General features: G+C 42.5%; 1 protein-coding gene across 10 annotated transcripts in view; it reads right to left on the bottom strand.

Annotated features, from left to right (window-relative positions):
• Positions 1-24,652, bottom strand: part of ICA69 (islet cell autoantigen 1-like protein) — a 117,425-nt gene that overhangs the window by 227 nt on the left and 92,546 nt on the right. For 3 of the 10 annotated variants that reach the window (XM_037426612.2, XM_037426611.2, XM_037426616.2), the window contains 2 exons: positions 14,400-14,527; positions 1,198-3,023 (listed from right to left, as the gene is read on the bottom strand). In XM_037426612.2, the coding sequence (XP_037282509.2) occupies positions 2,916-3,023; positions 14,400-14,527 (236 nt within the window). In that variant the 3' untranslated portion in view covers positions 1,198-2,915. Of the gene's footprint in view, positions 1-27; positions 801-1,197; positions 3,024-14,399; positions 14,528-24,652 lie in introns of those variants that run through there. The other 7 variants (XM_075881889.1, XR_005110334.2, XR_012888109.1 and 4 more) reach the window with 7 other exon arrangements.

The following is a 24,652-nucleotide window of genomic DNA, read 5'->3' on the forward strand; positions in this document are numbered from 1 at the left end:
TCAAATGCAAGAGACAATTTCACAATCTTCTATTATTATGCTTTATTATTCCACACAATTATTTAATTCATAAACCAATATTAAAATTTCTTTGGTTTACGCAAGGCTACAAATGAGACACTGCTGGTGCCAATCTGATGTGTTATAGCTGTACCTCTTTAACAACTTCACCCACACTAGCCACAGGAACTCTGGCAGCAACCTTTTTCCTCAGTTATGCCAATGTAATTTACGCATATATCTCAGTTGTTGTTGTTTATCATGTGCGCCTTGCAATGTAAAGTGGGAACATTTTGAAACACTAGCGCAAAGAGACTTCTATGACCTGCTGCCCAAACTGCAGCCTCTCTTCTGTGACAGATATTTTGATGCATGCCAAGTGTTCAGAAAAAAAAAGTCGCACTATTTCAGAAAGGTGAATGAATGATCTCACTTTAAAGAGTAAAGCCACTTTACTGTAGCCAGCATTTCATTAGTGATATATAATTTAATAATCTCTCTAAAATATTGTCAGCCTAATCATCGTAATATCATGCAAAATAACTTTCATATCTCGTTTCCCTGCCACTGTAAACCCTGAACTCTTGTTTACAACACAGTTTTTAAGATGAGCCGAAGCAAAGGTGTGAGCAGGATAGTGAAGTATTATCAGAATAGAAGTGATCGCAGGAGAGGCACACGGGATTACCCCAGCCCTTCCCAGTCTTCGGAATAATTCCCACTATGGCTGGGCAGTTTCATGGTAAGCAAGTGACTGCTGCACTTTACTTTCTGCTCCACTTCAAGCACTTGTACTTCCCCTGCAAAAAGTAGTAGCAACAATACCACTGCATCAAGCACGTTTCAGCTTAGTGAACCTGCAAGTGGCATACTAGTTTGGAGACCTCTTGGGAATTCACCTTGCTGCACACCTTGCTGCTCACATATAGTGAAAGTAATACCAGTAAAGATATGAGTGAACAACAAATTTCGAGATGTATATCCCAAAACCACAATTTAAGGCACATCATTGAAGAGGACTACACATTGATCAAATTTTGACCACTTAAATGGGTCTGGTACTGAACACAGTACCTTGGTCTTAAAAATGCAAATGCCATAGTCACTTAGCTTAGCTACCACAGCAGGCAGTCACGAGGGAGCAGCATCCTAATGAGCTACCCCATTACTGCCTCAGTCAACATGCGCATACAGGCATCATTTAATACACGTTTATTTAACCAAGAATGCTTGCTCAGTGACCAAAAGTATTACTGCACAAGTCAACCCTTCCCGCCACTGCAAAGCCAGAATAGCACAATCTGCACATAATATAGAACAAAATACAGTCACAACAAAGCTCTGAGCAGCCAAATGCGACTTACATTGATAAAATGACTTATTAATAGAACAGTTATGACATCAAATCAAGCTGAAAATGGCAGACTATATTTATAAGAATGCTTCCCTTCCCCAAAAGAACAGAAGGACTCAACAAATATTCATGTCTCTGATAAAATAGTGACAACCCATAGCTTTTTATGTCAATGCTAAAAGTTCACAGTCAAAAATTAAAATAAATGCTCTGAAAAATAACTGAAGTACAGAGCAAACACAACAATCCTCTCACAAGTTTACAAAATAGATGAGAAAAAAAACGTGACTAGAAGTGTATGAGAGCTTTTGTATCAAAAGCAACCAAGAAAAGCAAAATCTAATTGCACATATCATAAATGCATATAAAATAATGAGGTTCTTCAGATTAGAGTATCAATATAAAAAAATAAAAACAAATTATGAAACAAAGAAAAAAATCCTGAGGGTGCTTTTTTAAGGGAATCTTTCTCTTTACTCCAAAGGCCACACATAGTGGAATTCATCAGTTCAGTGCAATGACCAAAACAAAAAGTTGATACAGTTCTCTTGTTCTTCCTCTTCTAAATGTAGGTAGTACCTGCTTAAGGGTCAAAAGTTGCCTATGAAAGAAAAAATTATAATCAGTCAAATGAAAGGAAACAGCCGAACACAATTTAGTAACTAAATTTCTTGCTAATATTATGAAAATGCTTTTCAAGGTCATTGTAAAAAGAAAGTGCACTATAACACATTGCATGGAATAGGTGCACTATTAACTCAATTTGCTTCACAAATTAAAACTTGAAACCATCAACCAGGGATTTAATCATAGACACAACTCCATGATCTAGATAACATTTGATAAGCAGACCATTTTTCAAGACATGTCCCTTAGTAATTCCACGAAACAAGCTTACCTACATTGGTAGGTACATCATAAAATTCATGAATTCGTGGAAAGCACCATATTCAAGAATGTGCCTCCCCACTGAGGTGTACTTTGTTTACTCCTAAGCAAACGGTGTCACAGAAAACTATGCCAGATAACGTGTGCACACACACCAACTCTGTAGGTACAACACAGCATACAAAATCTTCAAACTGTACAGCAGTGTAAAAAGTGGACATAAACTCTCTTTATTAACAGTCACTGAGGCTGCTGCAGCCTGTTATGATTCAAGACTAGTTCCTCGCACAACAGCATAACACTGCCTTGTGAATGGCTCTTTTGCGGTAATACGCGTAGCAATCCCATGAAGAGAACCCGCCAAAGATATTACTGACGATTAATTTCCAAAGTCCCACTACTTGCAGTTACATTTCATTAACCAGAGTGCATACAAGAAAAAAAGGAAAATATAAAATATCTGTAGCAAGAAACGGACTGCATCTACAGAGCACATGCTGCTTTAATTCAAGATCATCGAAGTGCTCCTTAATGTGCACAACCACAAATTTTTAGAAATATTGCTGCATGGCTCAAATGTCACAGGATGGCTTCACTGTGGTGCCCTTTCACATACTGCCCACAGAGTAGGTGCCATAATATGCATCTACCTTCTCAGAATGCTCAAGGGCTTTCAGCAGTTTCGGTCTTGTTCAGTCGACTTCTTTCCAATGGCATCCGGGTTGGCCAGGGGGTCCAGGTCAGCAAACAGGTTAAACCATGCGGACATGTCTCTCTTATCCTGCACCAGCATAGTGCAATCAAGTGAAGATGCCTTTGGCTATTGTGCCCGTTTCAAAGCGTTACATGCCATCAGCCATCATCTATAACCGACCGATTTCTGAAATGAACTTGCACTAGACTCCTTTCTTGTTTTGACTGAGAGAAAATAATGCTAAAGATTTCAAAAAATCGGAAGAGTGCAATGATCCTGCTTTATAACTTAATAAAAGAACAGCACCTTTCCACTCTTCACCTTTAATAGGTAAAAATTCTCGAGCAACTAGCATGATTTTGTGTTTGATCGATGTATACTGCACGGTAGAAAACACGGACGAGAAAAAGACAAGGACTAGTGCGTGTTTCCTATCTATGTCTTCAACCACGCAGTATACATCGCTCATGGATCACCAACTGGCCCAATCGTCCACTTTGATTTGCTTTTGAGCAAGAAAAAATGGGCTTCACAAAGCACGATAAGGAGCATACCAATTTCTGTGTGTGTAAAATATCACTGTACAAACTCTCACACACTGGCCAATCTTTAAAATTATCACAAAATTTCAAGTTGAAATGTGTTTGGCTAAAGTAGCCACTTCCCAATTATCAGCAATGGCTTCAACTATTTGTTGGATTTAAAATGACTTGTGGTAGAGTCACTTTAGGAGGTAATTTCAAAAAATGTTTCTTTTAGCAGGTGAAACTGTGCAGATATTTAAGTAACCTAGAACAACACAACCCACATACGTCTAAGCCTTCGTACCACTTACTCAAACGAGTGATGTAAAACTATCAGTAGTATAAAAACTATCACTATTGTAAGGAGAGAGAGAGAAACGAGAAAAAAGGAAGGCAGAGAGGTTAACCAGATGCTAGTATCCGGTATGCTACCCTACACTATTGGAAGGAGACTATCAATACAACTATGTACCGAAAGAAACTACCGATAGTATTCCTGCAGTTCAATCGATAATACCACTGGTAGCATTACCACAGGTGATACTAATGATAGCGCTGTTAATAACTATGCCCTTGTTGGCCGATGATATTTCCAAGACATTCATGAAAGCTTACTACCAATAATACCCCTTTGTTTATGACTCCTGCAGTGAATATTCCGGATCATGTCCACCTAAAAAGTTCGTATTCCTACAGTAAACAAACTCAGTTCTTAATGTTCTTGTGTTGGAAGGTGAAACCCGAACAATTGCTGTATTTACTCGCGTAATGAAAACACTTTTTTCTAAAAAAATCAGAGCAAAGTTGTGAGTGTGCTTATTATTCGGGGTAAATTTTATTAAATCTTTTTGGGGATGAGCAAAAAATGCAGTAACCGCCCCAAAAAAGTTAGGTCGCTCAGCCTTTCGCAACTGACATATGCATACATTGTTTGAAACATCTTCTTTCTTGACATAGAGTTAATATACAGACTCTGGAGGAGAAGCTGGGCAGGAAATGCTATAACCACCAAAGCGCTTACATCTTCGAATGTTGTCATTGTTGGCATTACAACACCTAAAAGAAGCACTAAATTTATCAGTTTAAAACACTCAAATTATTGTAGTATAAATAATAAACCAGCGTGTTCATGTATTGTAAACATACTGAAATTGAGTAATGTTTATATCAACTATTTTACAAAAGATAAATGGTCATTTATCTAACTTGCTGCGTGCGGAAAAAAGCATTTGCAGGTTTGTTTACAATATGGCGCCACCATTACCGTATCAACATTTGGGAGCAGGGCCATGCGACGTGCGGCCTATTCCGCCACCTTGGTTGTGCCTCGTTGTTCGTGTTTTTTGTTGCCGTGAGCAAACAGATCAATTTTATGCAACAGCCTCTTACTGAGATGCAAGATAGATCCACAAAACAGCAAAAAATGTAAGGCGTTATTGCAGCATGCAGTGGCGAGTGGGAGCATACATCACCCGAAAGCCGAGTATCATTTCAGCGTGGCGGCACCCAAGTGGTTATAGGTTTTAATGCATGGGCCATTTGGGCAGCCTTTCCTCTAGAGTCAGTATATTAACTCTGTTTGTTACACTTCAGTCATCTTCCGTGGTTAATAGCGCTATCTTTTGCAAGCTGTACCAGTGCCACCTGCCCATGCCATAAAATATAGGAGCGTTTCGCGGCTATCTTTTCTCACAATCGTTTAACAACTACAGTGGTATCTGCTGTGATTTCAAGGGGTGCCCAGAAGAGTGCGTGCGCTACAACGCTCTCTGCCAACTTTGCGGCAACCTCGCACAATGACTGCAACGGCGCCATTGACATTGTATCAAGTAACTAACATAGCAGCAAGCTACCATCGAAGCATCAAAAGAAACTGTCAATAACAAGATTAACGCCAAAATACGGCCACCGCCTCGCTGTCAATATGAGAAGTTACCGTAAAAAAGGTTGCTTGCATCTTGCGTTTCTTGAAGTACACACGGATAACAAGCATGAAAAGCAAATTGCAACCGAAGTGAATATCAGGTGTGCTACCATGTTGCGCAAATAGTCACTGTCTTTTCTGAGTGACAAGCGATTTTTTTCTGCAGAAACCTGTGACGCGATGGCAACAAATGACCCTTCGCGACCGCAAATGCTGCGTTGTCGCTCGAAAATTGCATGCAAGTGATTGGGCCCTAAAGTTTCATATTTGCAGAAAGGACCCGGCGGTTGGCGCGGGTAGTTTCTCGGCCTTCGCTTGCTGTGTGCTTATCAGCTGCAATGTCTCTACACTCGCACCGTTCGTGAACTCCACTGTGGCACATAGATAATTGAAAAAAGAGTGGAGACGTGCCAAGCACAGATGAAAAGAGAAACAATATGGAGTGCGGCAGCCGGGGACCCACCTCACCAATGAGACGAGGAGAGTCGGCATAGTAGGGGCTTCTAGCTTGTACATATACTTCTTTACGTTACCGTGTTACCGGATACCGGATAGAATCTGCGCATGTGTGGGTCTTTACGAAACGTAAACCTTCACGTTTCCCACCAGATCTGGTTTAAAAGTTTACGTTTACCACCCTATAGGCTTCACTTTCCCGCCCTATCTCACAAATCCACCTTCGTTCATAAAAACTTGTGGTATCCGCATTGCAGGAACTCGACCGTCGAGTTGAAATAAGCCGAAGTGTGAGCGCCAATAGCCATTACATTGTTTCAGTCGGATTACCAAAGCTAGAATGGATTAGGACATAGACGCCGTAAATGTGGAAACTTCCAACAAGCTGGACAGGTGGCGCCATCTAGCGGGTCAATAGTGAACCAGGTAATCACAAAATTGTAATTGCAGAAACATTGCATATTGTACGTCTGATGCAATAAACTGTACAGGGGCGTTATTACAAATGAGTTATCTTTTTAACCATTTTCACCTCAAAAACATTACGCCTAATTCAACGTGTTCCCGACTGTGGTTGCACGAAGTGTCACAAGATGTTGACACCATCATTGCAGTAGTCTTGTATTTTTAACCTTTTTGCGCATACGAGGACACTGTACGCGATAAAAGAAGATCTCGTGATTTCGCCACAATGATGGTTCAATCAGATGTAAGTTAAATGCAGTTTATATGCTGTTAGCATCAGCATTTATGGTTTGCGAAAACGTAAAGGTATATGCATTGACGTATGTACGTAAACGTTACACATGAGGTGCTAAAATGAAAAATATCTGTTATTTTATGATGGGAAATGCAAACCGGTATCCGGTAACACGCTAACGTAAAGAAGTATTCGTACAAGCTAAAACTCCTTATTAATAAAGAACGAAAGAGATTCAACAGGCAAGGAGGCGCTATGTATCGGTTAGCAGGACTGCCCCAGATGAATGTAGGGGGTGCAACGATTACACAGGGGAAAGACAAATCCAAATTTTGATGGCTGAAGTTGGGGGGTGTGATTATAATGACAGTGCGTTCATTACATGAGTAAATACACTACCACTTGATATCTTTACTTAGAAATCAGAGAATGCAACTGAGTTTAAAGCTGCGTTTGTCAGTTCCAACTCAGTTCCAACTGAGTTTGGAACTGAGTTTGATGCTGTTGCACTTTATATAACGGCTTCCTTCAAGCTACAGATGAACAATTAGACTTATGTGTCGCAAAAATTTTTGGCGAAAGAACACGAGCATGTCAGCTTTCTTGTCCTTCAGCTTGCTCCTAGTGCTCCACCATTTACCACACACTCGAGGAATGGAGTTCATGCGGCACTGAGTTTGTGCGGTTTATTTTAGACTATCTTTACACCTAAAGCAACCTAGCGGGCGCCGGCGACAGAATGTCTGGGAAGCCGAGCAGACGACAACGCTTTACTGTGAGGAGATCGGTCAAGTTCGCCGCTGCGATTTTGATTTTCCCCTTGTTCGGGTGCCATGCTACTAATTCTGAACTGGAAGATGCAGGAAAGACGAGGGGCTCTACAAAAGTGGACTTTTGAACGGTGCTTGTCACAAACGAGCGCTTAACTAAGTGCGCGTCGCCGATTTCGATCGATGGCACAAAAACCCCGACACTAATGGTTTGCGCGCGACAGAGTACATGCATGGAAAGAACAAATATCAAAAGGTGCCGAAAATGCATCCCTTGCCTTGCCCTCTCTGTGGAAAATGCCGCCGCAACTAACGTGCTGAACGATTGTGTCATCCGTGACCTCGTAGGCACCAACATAGCTTTCACCGATCGGCCCGCCGTCCTCAAACTTCTTCTCTATCCCTTTTAATCCCACCTTATCCCATTCCCTCGTGAGCTATTCTTGAGGTGTCGCACTTTCCTGCAAACAGTTACGGGGCTCCCTTTTCTTTTGAATTTTCTTATTTAAAATCCCCCCCCCCCCCTGTCCGAGACTGGCCGAGACAACCTAACGCTTGTGCAAGATCGGGAGAATTAGGAAAATCAGAGCAATGCCAGCCAATTGCGCCGCAAGATGAATCTGTGAGAAGGATGCAACCCTTTGCCTATAGTTGCCACAAAGCTACACACAGACGAAGCATGTAGAAGCTTCCCGGACACAAGCGCGCGGCCACGCGGCAACAGAGCGTCAGTCAGTGAAAAAGTTTGTTGTTGAAGTGATAGTGTAGTTTGTTCAACCAGAGAATGCTGTTTGATGATGTAGTATGGTCAGTCGGACTTCGAAGTGTCAAGAGATGATGCAATGGGAACAGGGACAAGATCTGAAAAGAGTCGCCGAAGAGTTTTGTGATGACCAACGGCGAAGGAGAACGAACCATCAGCACTTGTGTCTACGTGGAGTCAATTGTCAAGCCAAATATAAAAGATGTGTCATGCATACCAGCGTAACAAGGCCCAGCTATGAGGTGCAGCTTGTACAGAACATCCATTTTGTTTTGTTTACAAATGCAACATGTCAATCACTTCTTGTTCTTCCTAAGGACAACCACTGCTGGATTGCTGTTTCTGTTAAAAATAAATCTAGACCATTTAAGCAAGGTGTGCCTCCATGGCAGTTTAACCGAAGCATTACATGCTCAGGCTGCGATAGCTTCCATCGCCAACCAGTGTCAACATGATCGAGTGCATCGAACGAGCACCCATATGGCAGAAGGAAAGCATAAGAACAATAAGCGATGCAATACTTCCCAAAATGACGGAGCGGCTCACCTGTCCCAATAAACGGTGGTAATCAATTGCTTCCGCCGCTCTCACTCATGAAGCTTTGTGGTAAATGAGTATAACTGTTCTGTGGGCAAGTATTTGTAGGTGTCTAAACACCCAGCACCACAAGAAATACATCACTTGATCTTTCAACCATTACAAATACGATAAGCGCTGCCTGATTTTTTATGAAAATGTGAACAATGCGGAAACATACGTACAATAATGTAGGTAACAATGGCGGTTGTCTTGTTGCTTTCCCGATAGTGATGAGCAAGCTGGCCCCTTACGGCGCTTCAGTCAGCACGTTCTAGGCATATACTGTACAATCAAACTCACTATAGGAAACACAGGCTTGAGTTTGCGCAGCGCTGTTCACAGCCCTAGAGTAGAAAGGGCAAAGCTCCGGTCACTCAGACGGGCCGTGCTTGCTTGGTTTTCCCATTGCGCGCTCGGAAAACGTGTTCCTTGGGGCTTTTATCTCGCATTTCGCTCGCTATCGGTGCCGCTCCTTCATCATCCTGGAAAGCAGGCATGCACTCCTGCTGTATCGCGGGCTGCTACAAAAGTTTAAAACTGTCGAAGAGCTGGAAAGTGCCCGTGAAGTTCTACAGTTTACAATGCAAACAGTGCGAGAAGTAATGGCATCAAGAGTGCATTATGAAAGTCCGTCGATACTTCTGCGGTCTTGTCCCTTTGAAGAATATTTTGCCGTGCACAGTATTAACAACTATTAATGGGAGAAACGTGATGGCCGGACTCATATGAAAAAGAAGTGCATTTGTAAACTGAAACTGCAGGAAATAGACAACCGCTGTACATTTCGAGATCGGGCATCGGCCTTCCGAGAGTACCATATGTAATGCGAAAGTGGCTGAACTTGCTAGCTTGCTGAACCATACCAGGAGCCTTGCAAGTGTTTTATTGAACTGATGGCTGTAGACATCTCGTCGCCACTCAGAGTCAACAGATTTATGCTGCGTGTTCGCGCTGACCGTTTATATGTACAGGTCTTTCATGCAAAACCAACCAATAAGTCAGCAGGCTGAGGTGTTGCGATGCTAAATTGTAACCCTTCTATGTAACTGTAAACCTTCTGAATTGTAACCCTTCTATGTTCTACTCGATTGCGACTCAAACGATAGGTGTGTTTGAAGTATGTTTAAAGCCTCTTGTGTTGACACATGAAATGCCCAAGAATGACAAATTACGCTTTTTGTTGCGATTGCTAAATTGTAACCCTTCTATGTAACCCTTCTATGTAATTGTAACCCTTCTAATTGTAACCCTTCTATGTTCCACTCGATTGCGACTGAAACGATAGGTGTGTGAAGATTGTTTAAAGCCTCTTGTGTTGACACATGAAATGCCCGAGAATGACAAATTACACTTTTTGGATTTAAGACTGTTTTTTAGCTCACAGCACATGTGTTGGTGTTATGAACCATGTGCGCCGAAACCTTTACTTCTTTTTTCTTCCGCTCACAGCAAGTTAGTTAAGCAAGGCATAGCACGAACCTGTCTTGAGAATGCCTTAAATAGGTCGTGCGCCCACAATATCTCCGCGAGCTTCAAAGCTCAAGTTTCCCAGCTTAAGGCTTCGGGTTTCCCCAAGGCGTTTATCGCTTCTGTTGCTGAGACTATCCTGTGGACTAATAAGGCAGAGCAGAGGCAGCGACAGAACCCGAGCAACACGGATACAGAGCATAAAAGGATAGTCGTGATTCCATACAAACACCAGATATCACACAGGCTCAAGAAAATCGGAAAACGACTTAGAGTTGGTGTCCTGTTCTCGGCACCGTTCAAATTATTCAGCCTCAATAAATCTACAAACCCCCTGAAAACACAGTCATCAACGGAATGCAGAGTTCAACATAGAAACAGGTATGCGGCATGCTCCCGGGAAGTTGTCTATAGTACCCCCCTTTCATGCGGTGCTTGTGATGCCGGAACGACCGGAAGGTGTCTGAACGATCGACTGAAAGATCACGCTAACAATGTTAGAAACGGGAATGATGGTTTTGTCGCTCAGCACTGCACTGAGTGAAACTGTGTGCCCCTTTTCAAGGACACAGCGATGCTGTACAAGCACAAAGATGAGCGCACCCGAGTCATTGTTGAGGCCACGCAGATAACTCGCGAACAGGTGTCTTGTATTAGCAAGCCCTCCTTGTCTCTGTCCGAGAAGGAACTAAGGTTCCTCGAAGGTTTTGATGCGCGCAAGTAGTTATATTATCTTTACTTTTCTGTTTCATTTCTGTAGAATTTTTTTGCCTTTTTATGTGCTTTTGTTTTTGTTTTTTTTTTCTCTTACTCATGTTGTGCTCTTTGTGTCATATGGTTCTTTGTCACATGGTTACTGTCTCCTCTATATATTTTCGCGCTCTGCGCAATAAACTCAGTTGGAAGTTAGCGCTCGTGCCCTTCGTGTCCTTCGTGTCTCTGTGTCGTCGTTTTGTTTTCGCGCTATAACTATCGTCAGGCTAGGATCAAAGTCGTGAGTTAGATTCCCGCATACGCCAGCTGCATTTCTATCAAAGTGTAACATAGTAGCATTGAGATTAGGTTTAAGTGAAAGAATGGCAGATAGGGCGTCTTGGTATTGCATATTTGAAGCATACCATGGAATGACGCTTTATGTAAACAGAAGGGGCGCTTGGTGTGTGTGGACCCTCTCTCCGTTGTCGTCGTCGCCCCTTACACTTCGAATAAATATATGTGCACGATAAAAAAAACCCTCAGGTGGCCGGAATTAATCTGGAGTCTCACACTATGTCGTGCCTCCTAATAATATCACGGTTTTTACACGTAAAATACTATATCCTTGCATGCGCCCTCGCTGCGGGCGATATACAGCTGCCGCTATGAAGAGGAATGGAAAAAAGAAACAAGCCAGCAATAAAACTTTAGATGGTTTCACAAAATTAGACGTGGTTCTTAGGGGGCGAACCTCGGCGTAATTAAAAACATGCTCAATCCTAGTGGTATTGTACATTATGACGAAGACTAAGCGAGCTGTCAAAACAATTAAATCGACATTCAAATCAGTGAACATGCTGCGTTATCAGAAATGAATATTCATCCTAAATGAAACATGCGCGGCAGAAAACATGAATGGTTGAAGTGGACATAAAATAATTTTTTTGTGCGCATCATTATGCTTTCAAAGAAGCTGTAGAAAAAAATCCAAGGTGGCATTGAGCTCACGATACGACCTTGATAACATCTGATGAAAACCTCGGCAAAAGTGAACTTCTTATGAAGCTGAACACTGCGAATTTCAATAATGCCAGGGACTCGGAAAGCAGACATAAGTTTAGTTTCTTCACACTGATCTCCAAATAAATTTAAAGCAGCGCAACAAACTTGGCATCTAAGCAATTGAAATCTGAACGCTATATGCAAACGCAAGCGAACTCGTGGTAGTGGTTTGCCGACAGCATCGAGAAGACACGACTACCGCAGAAATTGCCCGTTTTACCGGTAACATACATATAAATTTGTGCCGTCACCTCACATTTAGGGCGGCTGTTCGCCATCCACGTGCACATAGCACTTGCTCAAAGACATCGTGTTCGACTTTCTTGGTCCCGCAAAGTCGCCTATACAAGTTATAGAATAGCGTTTGCCCTCCAGCAAACCACAATCCATGACCACAGCGGCACAGTTGCCTCGAAACCAGCGTTTGCGGGCCGCGAACGCCACCCGCTCTTTCGGATTTTCTGCGGCGGGCCGCGAACTCGAACGGCGGCTCGCGTTACGACGCATGCGCAGTGGCAACGACCGCACCGCAAGGGCTCGCGGTGCACTTTTCTAAAACTTCCTATTAAGTTATTTTTTTATTAGGATATGAACTATATAGACACTTGATGAGTTTTTGTCATCGCTGCTTTGTTCCGCGTAAACTACAAGTTGGTAACATTTCCCGTGCATCATACGTTCTACCCGGGTAGTGCATAAGATTGCGCAAGCTGTGGTGGTGAGCGCTGCTCAAGCAGAGATATAACAGGCAGCCAATCTCCGTTGCATGCTCAGAGGGCAGCGCACGCGATAGTGTCCCACTGAGTGTTACACCTGCCGTCAAATGCTCAAGCAGAGATAAAACACGCTGCCTGCCTTGAACGAGCATGAAAAAAGACCCGGGAGAAACGGGGGGGGGGGGGGGGGGGGGTTCGAGTAGCAGCGGTGAACTTTGATTTTAAGGCGTGGTTGCGATAAGCTGGCGAGGGTGCGCGCTATCGACAAGGATCAGTGCGCGACTCGTAAACCCTTTTATGTGGCGAGCTCTCAACGGGAAGAGATTGTGGGATAAGAGCATTTCTCCCTGGAGCAGTCGTCCTTATTCTCTTACACCAGCGTTTTGTAGAGTGTCGCGATGTCCGATGCAACAGTGTTAGCTTTCAGCCTTCGTATTGTCACGCGGTCGTGATATTGACGAAGGCAGCAGCCACTGCTTTCACGAGTGAACTTTTCATTTGGGCGAACCTGTGCCCGGAAAACGAAACATCACTATACCAGCAAGCAAACCAGAACGTTGGCCGTCGATAGTCAGCCAAGCAGCAAAGTGTGTCGGCATTTATACATGTCCCATCAAAGATTCCGGCGTTATCGCTAGCGGCCACGTAAGTTCCCGAACTCTAATGTGCGCATCGTGCTCGTAATCTCATCGGAAGGTTCCAAGATAATCTAGATTGTTCCCAGTCGTTCGGGCGCGGTTTGCACAAGGCAGCGTTACATGCGTAACGGTGTGGTAGCAGAAATAGAAAGGAGCACGTGTGGCATTAGCATTACAACGTTACAAATTCTTGCTATTGCAGTCATCGCTTTGCCAGTGAAAATAATTTTTAGTTTTTTTTTTTTTCACTTTATATGGTTCGGCTAACAGCTTTGCTGTTCAAACATACATAGAGTCGCATAATGAGCTATGCACACAAACGCCACCTTAACAAGATTCATGCATGAACCGAAGTACGACGTGACTAGTGAAACACAACCGAAGTACGACGTGACTAGTGAACACAACCAACAGACGTGATCTAACTAATTTGATATGGACGCGGTTGCGCCCTTAGTGTAGAACACGCGTGTTGCTCAATCGATAGTAAAACTCGACTAAATTGGCGTTGCACACGCGAATTGCCGTTTAGGCGCAGCTTGGCGCAGCAGGTCAAATTGGCGCAAAATGGCACAAATGGCACAGCACCTCCACCATTGTTCATATAATTTTTACACAGTTAATTCCTTCTTTATGTACCAATGAGCATACCTTTCAGTGTATGTTTAGACAGGGCTTCCTTGAAGCTGCTTGTGTGACGCGCATGCTGTTCCCAATGAGCAATGTACCAGTAAAGGTGGTTCAGTTGCCCAACCAGGCAGAAACTTTGACTGAACTGGCATGGCGAATTCCACTCTTGTTTTCAGATATTTATCAGTACCATCCTTTCCAATTATTTGACAAAGGGCAAACACTCATCCTTGATATTGTGAGCTTTGCGAAACATGTTGTGTGCTGCTGCTCTGATAAGTTCACCAGACATAGTATTGATTGACATAGTCTTGATTGAGCAAGGCATAGCTTGCTCCTGCATTTTTTAAGCAGGAGCATCATCCTTCATGACAAAAAATCAAGACAACAACCAAAGTATAATAACAAAGATGATTTGGGCACTAACTTATCTTCTGTAGTGCAAGCAACTAGCCCAATAATTAACTACATTTTATTATGTAAAAGGCTGGTTAGCAAATAGCAAAAGAAAGGTTAGAATAATGCCTGCAGAGCGTACCTTCTTGAGACTTGGTCTACTCATGGGTCCCGGTGTTGGCTGGGCTTTCTGTGTAGTCACAGCAGCAGGCGCCTGACACACAGGCTTAATGGGCTCCAGGCTCGGGACCAGCATTTGAGATGGCATTCCTGCATGTTTTGCCATTTACTGCTCACCATTACGATCTTGCAACTTTGCAATGGGATCATATTTGCCAAAACACAACGGAACTTGCCCCACAAACACACAAAAAATGCCTTGCACTATCAATGCACAGTTCAAAGGCATGAAAAAACACATTAAAAATAAAAGTGGTAGAAGAAAAGAGTATGCAGTTGGACTGAACCTGTAAGCAATAGAAACTGTGAAACAGTGATTCACCTGACCTAGAGATGGGCTTGTGTTCTCTGGTAAGTGAATGCTGGTGCTTCAAACACGCAGACTGCACAGCATTTATGGCATGGAAGGAAACATTCTTGTGATGCAGTGCAACACCACCTTCACTAGTTTCAAAGCCTGCATGCTCCCTTTGCGACATTACAGACATTGTCTGATGGGCAGTTTGTTAATGCCTCTGTGGCTGCATGGGACAAGAACTCTGCCTGGAGCGTAAGGCTGTTGCCCGTGTCTTCTAATCTTCAGTACAGTGCCAACTGACCGAATGCTTACAAGGATTCCATTGCACCACAAGCGATGTTTGTCTCCATTGAACAAAGTGAACGGCATCTCAAAGAAGGTGTGCCAGCCTTGCAACTAGTCTAGGTGACGTTATGCAGTGCCGCCCTCTATCTCCTTTCCCTCTTTCTCACTCTCAGAGCCCTTTACACCCCCTTTCTATACTATATTATGCACGGCTACAATGTACTTTGCCCTCCCACTTTCCTTACTTCTCACCCTCACGTCCATTATACATACTATATTGTGCAGTGCTTCACCTTCTATCCTCATTCCCACTCTTGCACTGCTCCTCATTCTCACTTCCCTTTCCACCATGCTACGCATTCCTATCCTATAGATGGCTATGTATTACGTGGTTCTGCCCGCATGACACCATACATGACTATGCTATGCTTTACCTTTTCCCTTTTTCCTTTCCTCACCTTCCTCACTCTTTGTTTAATTTAAAATGAATAACTAAACTTTTAGATAGTTAAACTGAACTAACTTCACTTCAAACGAAAGTATGTACAACAAACTTGGAAGAGAACAACTTTGAGATAGGTAATAGTCCACTTGAAGTTGTAAAAGACTATGTCTACTTAGGGCAGATAATAATCGCAGAGCCGAACCACGAGATTGAAGTAACTAGAAGAATAAGAATGGGGTGGAGCATATTTGGCAAGAACTTTCAAATTATGACAGGTGAATAGCCATTATCCCTCAAAAGGAAGGTATATAACAGCAGTATCCTGCCGGTACTTAGCTACGGAGCAGAAACATAGAGACTTACAAAGAGACTTACAAAGAGGGTGGAGACTCACAAAGAGGTTACAAAGAGGGTTGAGGACGACGCAGCGAGCAATGGAAAGAAAAAAGGTAGGTGTAACCTTTAGGAGACAAGAAGAGAGCAGAGTGGATTCGGGAACCAACGGGGGTTAGGGATATAATAGTTGAAATCAAGAAGAGAAAATGGACATCGGCCCGGCATGTAGCGTGTAGACAGGACAATCGCTGCTCATTATTGGTAACTAACTGGATTTCCACAGAAGGCAAGAGGGTTAGGGGGAGACAGAAAGTTAGGTGGGCAGATGAAATTAAGAAGTTTACGGGTATAAATTGGCAGCAGCAAGCACAGGACCGAGTTAACTGGTGGAACATGGGAGAGGCCTTTGTCATGCAGTGGACGTAGTCAGGCCGATGATGATGATGATGAACTTCACTTCATAAAACATCGAGAGTAAGTAAACTTTGAATAATAAATTATTTAATTCACACAAAGCAAGACAATGCACTTTTATTGTTTGGTTTTGGTTTTGTGAGACATGGCACATATAAAAAAATCATTAAAACAAAATCGGCTTCAACAAGATAAACATATCACACCACAAGGGCACTTGAAGTTGCATGAACAAAACGTTAGAACAAATCCATCTGCATTAAAAGGGTGCATCCATACTGTTTGAATTTCTGTATTGAGAGCTTGAAGCTTCTGTAGATACTAGAAACAAATTTTCACCTGGTAATCTTATTCCCACACAACCTTATGAAAAAGCATGTATGTGCTTGTTCGAGCCCACCTGAAGACAGTTATCACTTCCAGTTTAGCAGAGGAGTAAGAAATGAATCAAATCTGATATAAAAATTAAAGCTGCTATAACATCTAATAAAGGTAGGACAATGAATGTTAAAAAAAGATTAGCAAGATCTACTATCATGTCAAACTATAAAGATCAAATTTTCTTCATGAAGAAAATTTTCGTCAACAAGACTCACTTGCACTCAAACTCAACAAAACATTACTCACTCGGGCTGACTCACATTCACGGCTCAATCTGAGTCTGAGTGAGCACCAGTGCAGTAATGTGATTGGCTGAGGCCATTTCGGAGCAGTTTTTTAAAGTAGCGAAAAGCACCCTTCGGAGCAGAAAAAAGGGCTTTTGGAGCAGCCAGAAGTGTATTTTAGAGAAGACAAAAAGGTTTTTGAAGCCACCAAAAGTGCTTTACGGAGCAGGAAAAAAAAAGGCTTTACGAGCAACCAAGCGTGTAAATTAAAGCAGGGAATAAGGCTGTTGGAGACGCTAGGAGGTCATTGCCGAGTGAGAAAACTTAAATCGTGACTACTAACAGCTGAATAATGCGTAACTAGGAAGCCATTCATCTCATTTTACGCACGTACAGCTTAGACTACTCAAAGCGTAACCACGTATAGTGCAGGACCGGCTATAAAGCAGACCTTTCTTACTAGCATTGGTCCTCTCACAAAACTATGTATATGCATATCACTTACCGAGCAGCTCCCGAGATGAAAGACCAGTTGTAATGCTGCTTAGAATAGAGCGGTAATGACCACGCTTCTCAACGAAAGTAAGCTGGCAAGGAAGAGACAACAACGAAGGTGCTACAGAGAAAGGGGGGATGTGCAACAAACTAACAAAGAGCGGGGCATGGAAAAAATAACCAAGGAAGAATGGTAGCCATTTAAAGCTTAACTAACAGAGAAGCTCGTTGACCTTTGGTGCTTAACTCTTGGCTGATGTTGTCCACACCAAGGAAAGCCCTGGCGTAAACAGAGTCAAATCATAGCCTGTCACAGACCATGCCAAAATGTCCAAACTTCAGTGCGAGAACTAACGTGCAAATCTGGCATGGGCCTATCATCGCTGGTACTTTGCTCGCGCCACAGCAGGCAAACTCGGCGTGGCGGCTGCGCGGATTGTCTCTATTGGTGGCCTGGCGGCGGCTGCTCACAACATGCACGGCTGGGCGAAGGTTAATGCACGTGGTGAGCAGCCAGCATGATAAACAACGACACAGAAGGTTATTTCTTTTTTTTTTTCGAACACCTGACGTTTTGCCTAGCTTCACTTTTGAGAAGAATGCATCCCAAACGTTGCGAAACGTTGCGAACGACGATGTAGGCGTGAAAAAAGCCTTTGCTCCAGCAGCTTGCCGCGCGTTTCGTGTGCACGCTCCGTGCCGAACAGCCGCCTGCATCCGTGTCCCAAAATAGCGGCAAAGAACACCTACATACTACCATTTAGGTAGCACCGTCATAGTTGGCAGTGAACAGGAGTGCGACCTCATTTAACTGTCAATGAAGGTACTGTTCATCAAACGGAGAGGCTTCACGAAGCAGGCTCTCCCCTTTCCGACCAAAAGGTGTACTTGCAAAACTTGGCAGGCTTTAGTTGTCGCGGCTGTTCTCCTAACCCTGTACCCAAATTTGGTTCTGCGCATGCTGTGCTACCCTTGGCTGAGCTCGTGAGTGCGATCTTGTTTGCCCCCAATCTCATATTGTATAGGGAAAACTTACTGGAGTGACGCGCAAAATTTTAACTCCGCAGGCTAGACCTAACGCGCGCTAACCACCTCCTCGGTAGCGGCCGCAGATGTGCGCTTTGTTGCCGAGCCAATCAAAAGCTTTGCAGTGGTTATATTTTGAAAGGGGTAGATAAATGAAAAGAACTTTCAGATCATGAGAGCAACGACTTGCATCATCTACGAAAAAAAAAAGGACGTGCATGGTGCATGTGCAACATTCCAGTTGTGAACGTTTCAGACATCACTTCTAAAGCAAGCGTAAACTCGGTTGCCATTATGCGGGGAGATTCAGCGTATAAACGAGAAACTCCGAAAAGTTAGTCGGCGACTTTCGGCAATAGCTTCTTTTTCCTCATTCATTTTGTCAGCACAGCTGGCCCGCGAACGTTAACATCTGCACATTCAAGGGGATGAAAATTTCCATCCCTGCCGCACGACAAATGGAGCGGCTGCTGATCTGACAAATCTTGCCCATGCGCAGTCTCTGGAGAATGGTGTTTTGCTTACATGGTGTATATGCGTTCCTTTGGCAACTTACGTTATGTAAGCGGAAGGGGTGTGCGAATATTCGACAGTTCCAAATATTCATCGAATATTGCCTTTGCAATATTCATATTCGATTCGATAACCTCATATTAAAAAATTTCGAATATTCGATCTTCACGAATATTTTTTCGCATATGTCACTATGAAGAACTTACGATTTTGCACATTTGCGATAAGAGCCTGAGTAGATCATGCGGTTATTATTACGACTTCTACGCGAGTGTGGTGATGCCTGCATGGAAATTCACGGAAGCGTGATGGCGGCTACGGATGAGTGCGGCGGCACATCATTTTGACAAACCTACCAATGATAAACATCTCAATCGATCCAAATCATGTACTGCCTGCTCAGTAGCACGTGTGGCTTAGTTGTTTAGCGCTGTTGCAGTGCATGTAAGTGTACCGACCAAGCCGTCTGCTGCCGCGCCCTCGTGCGCGGACTGCCTTAATAAAGTGCGTATCGCTCGTGAATCTTGGAAACAAAGGCACCGTGCTCGCCACCACCGCATCGGCATGACAAAATAGTCTTCGCGCTTTTGCTTGGTACCGTGCTGTGCGAGCACGAAAAAAAAAAATATCGCTACGCAAGGACTTAATGCTCGCATATATGTTACAGGGCGCGGCGCTGACGGAGTGAGCTTAGTTGGCAAAGCATTTCACGCAACTAGCTGGAAGCGCACCCACCTTGACGAATGATGGTAACGAGTTTCATGTATATCCGTGCAAGTTTTCACCAATAAATCACCGTACAACCATGCGTGCACATGTCAAAACCTGAAGAGTCGTCCGTCAGTTGTGCAGCTACTTCAGTATGTATGCTCTCTCCATAGTTCCAGAATGATTTCATGGTAGTGGATATGGTCGTGCGAATGAGCTGAAGTGTTTTTCAGCGCAATGGTAAACATAGATAAGGCCAAGCACTTTTCGGTAACCTTGGAATGGCATCATTACACATCACTCCGTTGCTAACGACGATGCACATAAGGTGATAGATGGATTGGCAGCAGCGGCGGCACAGGAACGGACGACTGATTGCAACTCTGCTCTTTCGCAGATATCAAGAAACCCGGTGCACCCGCAAAGTATCTTGAGGTTTTCCCAAGCTGCGCAGAAACTACATTTGAATCGCTGACGGCTCATGAAATTCTGCTTTTGCGGGGCGCTGTGAACCATTCGGCGAAATAGATATAACCTGGACACTTCATGCATCCTCGTAGTTGGCAGCAGCGGCGGCACAGCGAACGGACGAATGATTGCAACTCTGCTCTTTCGCAGATATCAAGAAACCCGGTGCATCGGTGAAGTATCTCGAGGTTTTCCCAAGCTGCGCAGAAACTACATTTGAATCGCTGACGGCTCATCAAATTCTGCTTCTGCGGGAAGCTGCGAACCATTCGGCGAAACAAATATAACCTGGACACTTCGTGCATCCTCGTAGTTGGCAGCAGCGACGGCACAGCGAACGGACGACTGATTGCAACTCTGCTCTTTCGCAGGTTGGTAGTTTACTTTAGAACGTTCTTCTAAAACTTGCGCCACTGCTGCTGCTGCTGCTGCCACTATTGCGATTGTTGCCTTTGTAGTCACGGCGCGGTTCATCAGATTGTGCAGTAATGTCTGTGAAAGATATTTGTCTCTCTTGTAAAAACGGTTTTGACTCGCCTGATTTGGCGGTTCAGTGCGCAGAATGTTCTGCTTCTTACCATTTCAGAACCTGCTCGAGCCTCACAGAGAAACAATACAGATCTAAAAGCATAGCAGCTAGACAGAAGTGGGTGTGCCAAACATGTAAGGCTGCTAAAACTAACGAAGCGGCTCAGATGGATACGGCTGCAATGAATGAAATGGCTGAGATCAGACTACTTTTGTGCAATATAAACCAAAAACTTGACGGCTTGATGTCATTGAAAGAGACTGTGTCTAACATTGAAGGGGCGGTTCAGATGATGTCAGAAAAATATGATGAGGTTTTAGAGCAACTGGAAAGGCAGGAAACGCAGACTAGGGACATTAAAAAACGAATGGACGCGATTGAGGCACAATGAAAAAAAAGTTTAGATGAGAAGAACTTGCTGCGAACGGAAATGAATGACCTTGAGTGGTGAAACAGAAAGCTTAATTTAGAATTTCATTTAGACAGGAATTCAGGTAACTGAAAGTGAGAACCTACTGCAGAAGGTGAACAACTTGGCTGACGTGATGAGTCTGCCAAGACTCTCCGATCTAGAAATCACTGCTATCCATCGCTTGCAAGCGAGACCAGGAAACATTCTAGGTATAATTGTGAGGTACACAAAGCAGGCAGTTAGGGACCAGTGGTTAGAAAAGCGGCACAAATTGAGAGAAAATAATTGTAGATTGGTTGTGCAGGAGAACTTGACCAGTTACAACAGGCAGTTGCTTAACGCCGCGAAACAGTGGGCAAAAGACAATGGCTTTCAGTATGCGTGGCACAGAAACGGAAAAGTCTTTGTGCGCAGAGTCAATGGCGAGCAGGCTGTCCTTCTGCGAAACGTGAATGACTTTCCTGCATAATGTTGTTCTGTTGAGCTGCAAACTCTTGCAAAAATTCTTGTGATGGATGAAACAAAAAATGATATATTTCTTTCGCAAGAACTAAATGTCATTGGCTCCACTGTACATAAAAAATCCTTAAAATGTTTGGATTTAAATGTTCGTTCTTTTAAAAATAAAACAGACGACATTAGATTTTTCACCCATGCATTTTCATTTATGTTCGACGCCATACTGCTTACTGAAACGTGGTGCAAAGATAAGGATGAAGCACTCCCTTTCACTTCTTATCAGTCTTTTTGTTTAAATCGCCCAATGCGTCGTGGGGGCAGTGTCATGTTACTGTTGAAGGAAGGCATGCAATGTGCATTGCTTTCTGAATTTTGCGTTATGTGTGATGATTTTGAAATGCTTACAGTTCGATCCGGTAAATATCTTTTTTCTGTGTGTTATAGGCCACCAGACAGAAACCTGGATGGCTTCTTTTGTTTCCATGAGACGCTTTTACGTTTTTCGTTAGATAATGCATATTTTTTGATATCGGGAGGGGACTTTAACATTAACATGTTATGCAATTCTACACCACAACAAACCATGAATGCAATTATTGCATCAAACGCCTTTAAAAATGTCATTACTTCACCGACCAGGATTACAGAAAACAGTGCTACTTTATTAGATATGTTCATTACAAATGCCAACGACAATAACATATTTGCAGGGGTATTGTGTGAGAATATTAGCGACCATCTTCCTATCGTCCTCTTTATTAAAAGAAGCACCTTACGAGAACGTAAGAAGCGGACGGTAACCATTCAAGATATCTCTGAATCTAACCTAACAGCTTTTAGAAACGAACTGCTTGGTAGTAGCTTTACTGAGATCTTTTTGAAGAAAAACGCAAATCAAGCCTACAATACATTCTTAGACAAAATCTTGGATATTTATAAACGTCACTTCCCCGAAAAACAAGTTCGTTTGAATAAGAGAGCCCGTAAGCCATGGATGACCCCGGACTTGCTCAACAAAATTAAACATAAAAATAAACTTTATCACAAATTTCTTGTGACTAAAAATTCTGACATTTTAAAAGAATATAAAGTATACAGAAATAGATTAAATAAGGAAATCAGCAAGCGCAGACTGCACTATATACATACCGAAATCGAAACCAGTGCAGATAAGACTCACGCCTTATGGACGAAGATGAACTTATTTTTGAACCGTGGTACAACGCGGGCAAGTGTGGAGAACCTGACTATAAATGGGCACAGCGTACCAGGAGCTGAACTTGCAAATATATTCAATGACCACTTAGTCGATAATATGCATAATAAAACGTCTAGTGATTTTATTCAATTTCTACCAGATCCTAATTCATCCTCCATGTTTTTGAGCCTGTAGTGGACGAAGATGTTTATTCCGTTTTCTCGAAACTTAGAAATACATCATCTCGTGATGTTGATGGTATGTAGATTAGACGCATTAAATATGCGCTAGATATTCTTGTTCCTTATATCACTCACATATTCAACCTCTGTTTTTCAAGTGCAACGTTTCCCGAAAGAATGCAGACAGCAAAAGTCAGTGTTTTGTTTAAAAAAGCCGACAAAAATGACATTCAAAACTACAGACCCATATCTGTTCTTCCGGTGTTTTCGAAAGGTTTAGAGAAGCTTATGCACCGTCAACTGTACCAATTTTTAGAAAAACATTACGTGATTTCCCCAACTGAGTTCGGTTTCAGGAAACATCGATCTACGGAAATGACATTATTAGAACACAAAGAGTACATATTATCTGAATTTGAAAACAAACGTGCTGTTCTCGGTATGTTTGTTGATTTTAGTAAAGCCTTCAACAACATTCAGCATTTCTTTCACGTTGTTTGAAAAGTTGCAGTGCTATGGAATTCGTGGTCATGCACTAGACCTAGTAAAAAGTTACCTTAAATATCGCAAACAGATGGTTGAAATAGATAGAAAATTCTCAAAGCTGAAGCCTATTACTAAGGGTGTACTTCAGGGAAGCATCCTTGGACCCCTTCTTTTTATAGCCTATATAAATGATTTAACTCGTATTTATCCAGATGCTAAATACGTCCTCTATGCCGATGATGTCAGCATGTTTGTTTCAGCTGAAAATAGCATCATGCTTGAGGAAAAAATGAACCATTTTCTTGTGAAGCTAAAGCTCTGGTCATGCTGTAATAATTTAAACATAAACACTAGTAAAACAAAGGCGGTACTATTCCGACCTAAAAATAAGCCCGTTAATGAAAACATATATCTCAAGTATGGCGATACTTATATTGAGTTTGTAAATACTATAAAAATTCTTGGAGTTACATTTTCGAGCAATATGCTTTGGACTGAACACATTGACAGTGTGCTGAGTCAGTTATCCCGCATGGTGGGTATGGTGTAAAGTGACAAAACTGTTCTACCATACAAGGTAAAACTCTTACTTTATAAATAACTTTTCTATTCACATCTTACCTATTGTTTCTTGGTATGAGGGACTACAACTTACACGAACTTGCGAAAACTGTACCTGATGCAAAAAAAGTACATTAGAATCATTTTTAACTAGCCATATGATGCTCACACAAGCGAATTGTTTCGACAGGCTGGAATACTACCCGTACATCGTCTCTACAATTTTAAGTTAGCATTGGCAATCAGGCGTGAATTGAAAGAAAGTTGACATTTTTTGTATGACCTCTCAAAACAGCAGCCAAATATTACAATGTTTGAAACACAAAATAAAGAAACATGGGAAATAAAAACTTCGAGAACAAACTACTCCACAGATAAGTTATCCTACATAGTTCCTACGTTACATAATAAATATGTGAAAGCTGGCATAGATTTTTTACATTGTACAGATTTAGTTGCACGATATACACATGTTTAGTTTTTAAGATTTCTTTGCAATTGCTGTATTATCATGGTTGCTATTTTTATTTTTGGAATTTGGACTTGATTTTTATATCTTTATTTATTTTTATTTATTTATCTATTTGGTGTTTTTGTTATTCTTGACTTCACATTGCTGATTGTTTGCCACTGCTGTCGTGCTAAAAGGTAGCTGTGGGCCTTTGTCAAGCTGCCTCTTTTGGAGAGCAGCTTTTACCTTCAGCTGTCCTTCATCAAACTATGGATGAAAAATGAACAATATTATTATTATCATTATCATTATTATTATTATTGCATAGTTCCACAATATTCCAG

The sequence above is a fragment of the Rhipicephalus microplus genome, chromosome X, assembly GCF_043290135.1.
Source record: "Rhipicephalus microplus isolate Deutch F79 chromosome X, USDA_Rmic, whole genome shotgun sequence".
NCBI classification, from domain to species: domain Eukaryota; kingdom Metazoa; phylum Arthropoda; class Arachnida; order Ixodida; family Ixodidae; genus Rhipicephalus; species Rhipicephalus microplus.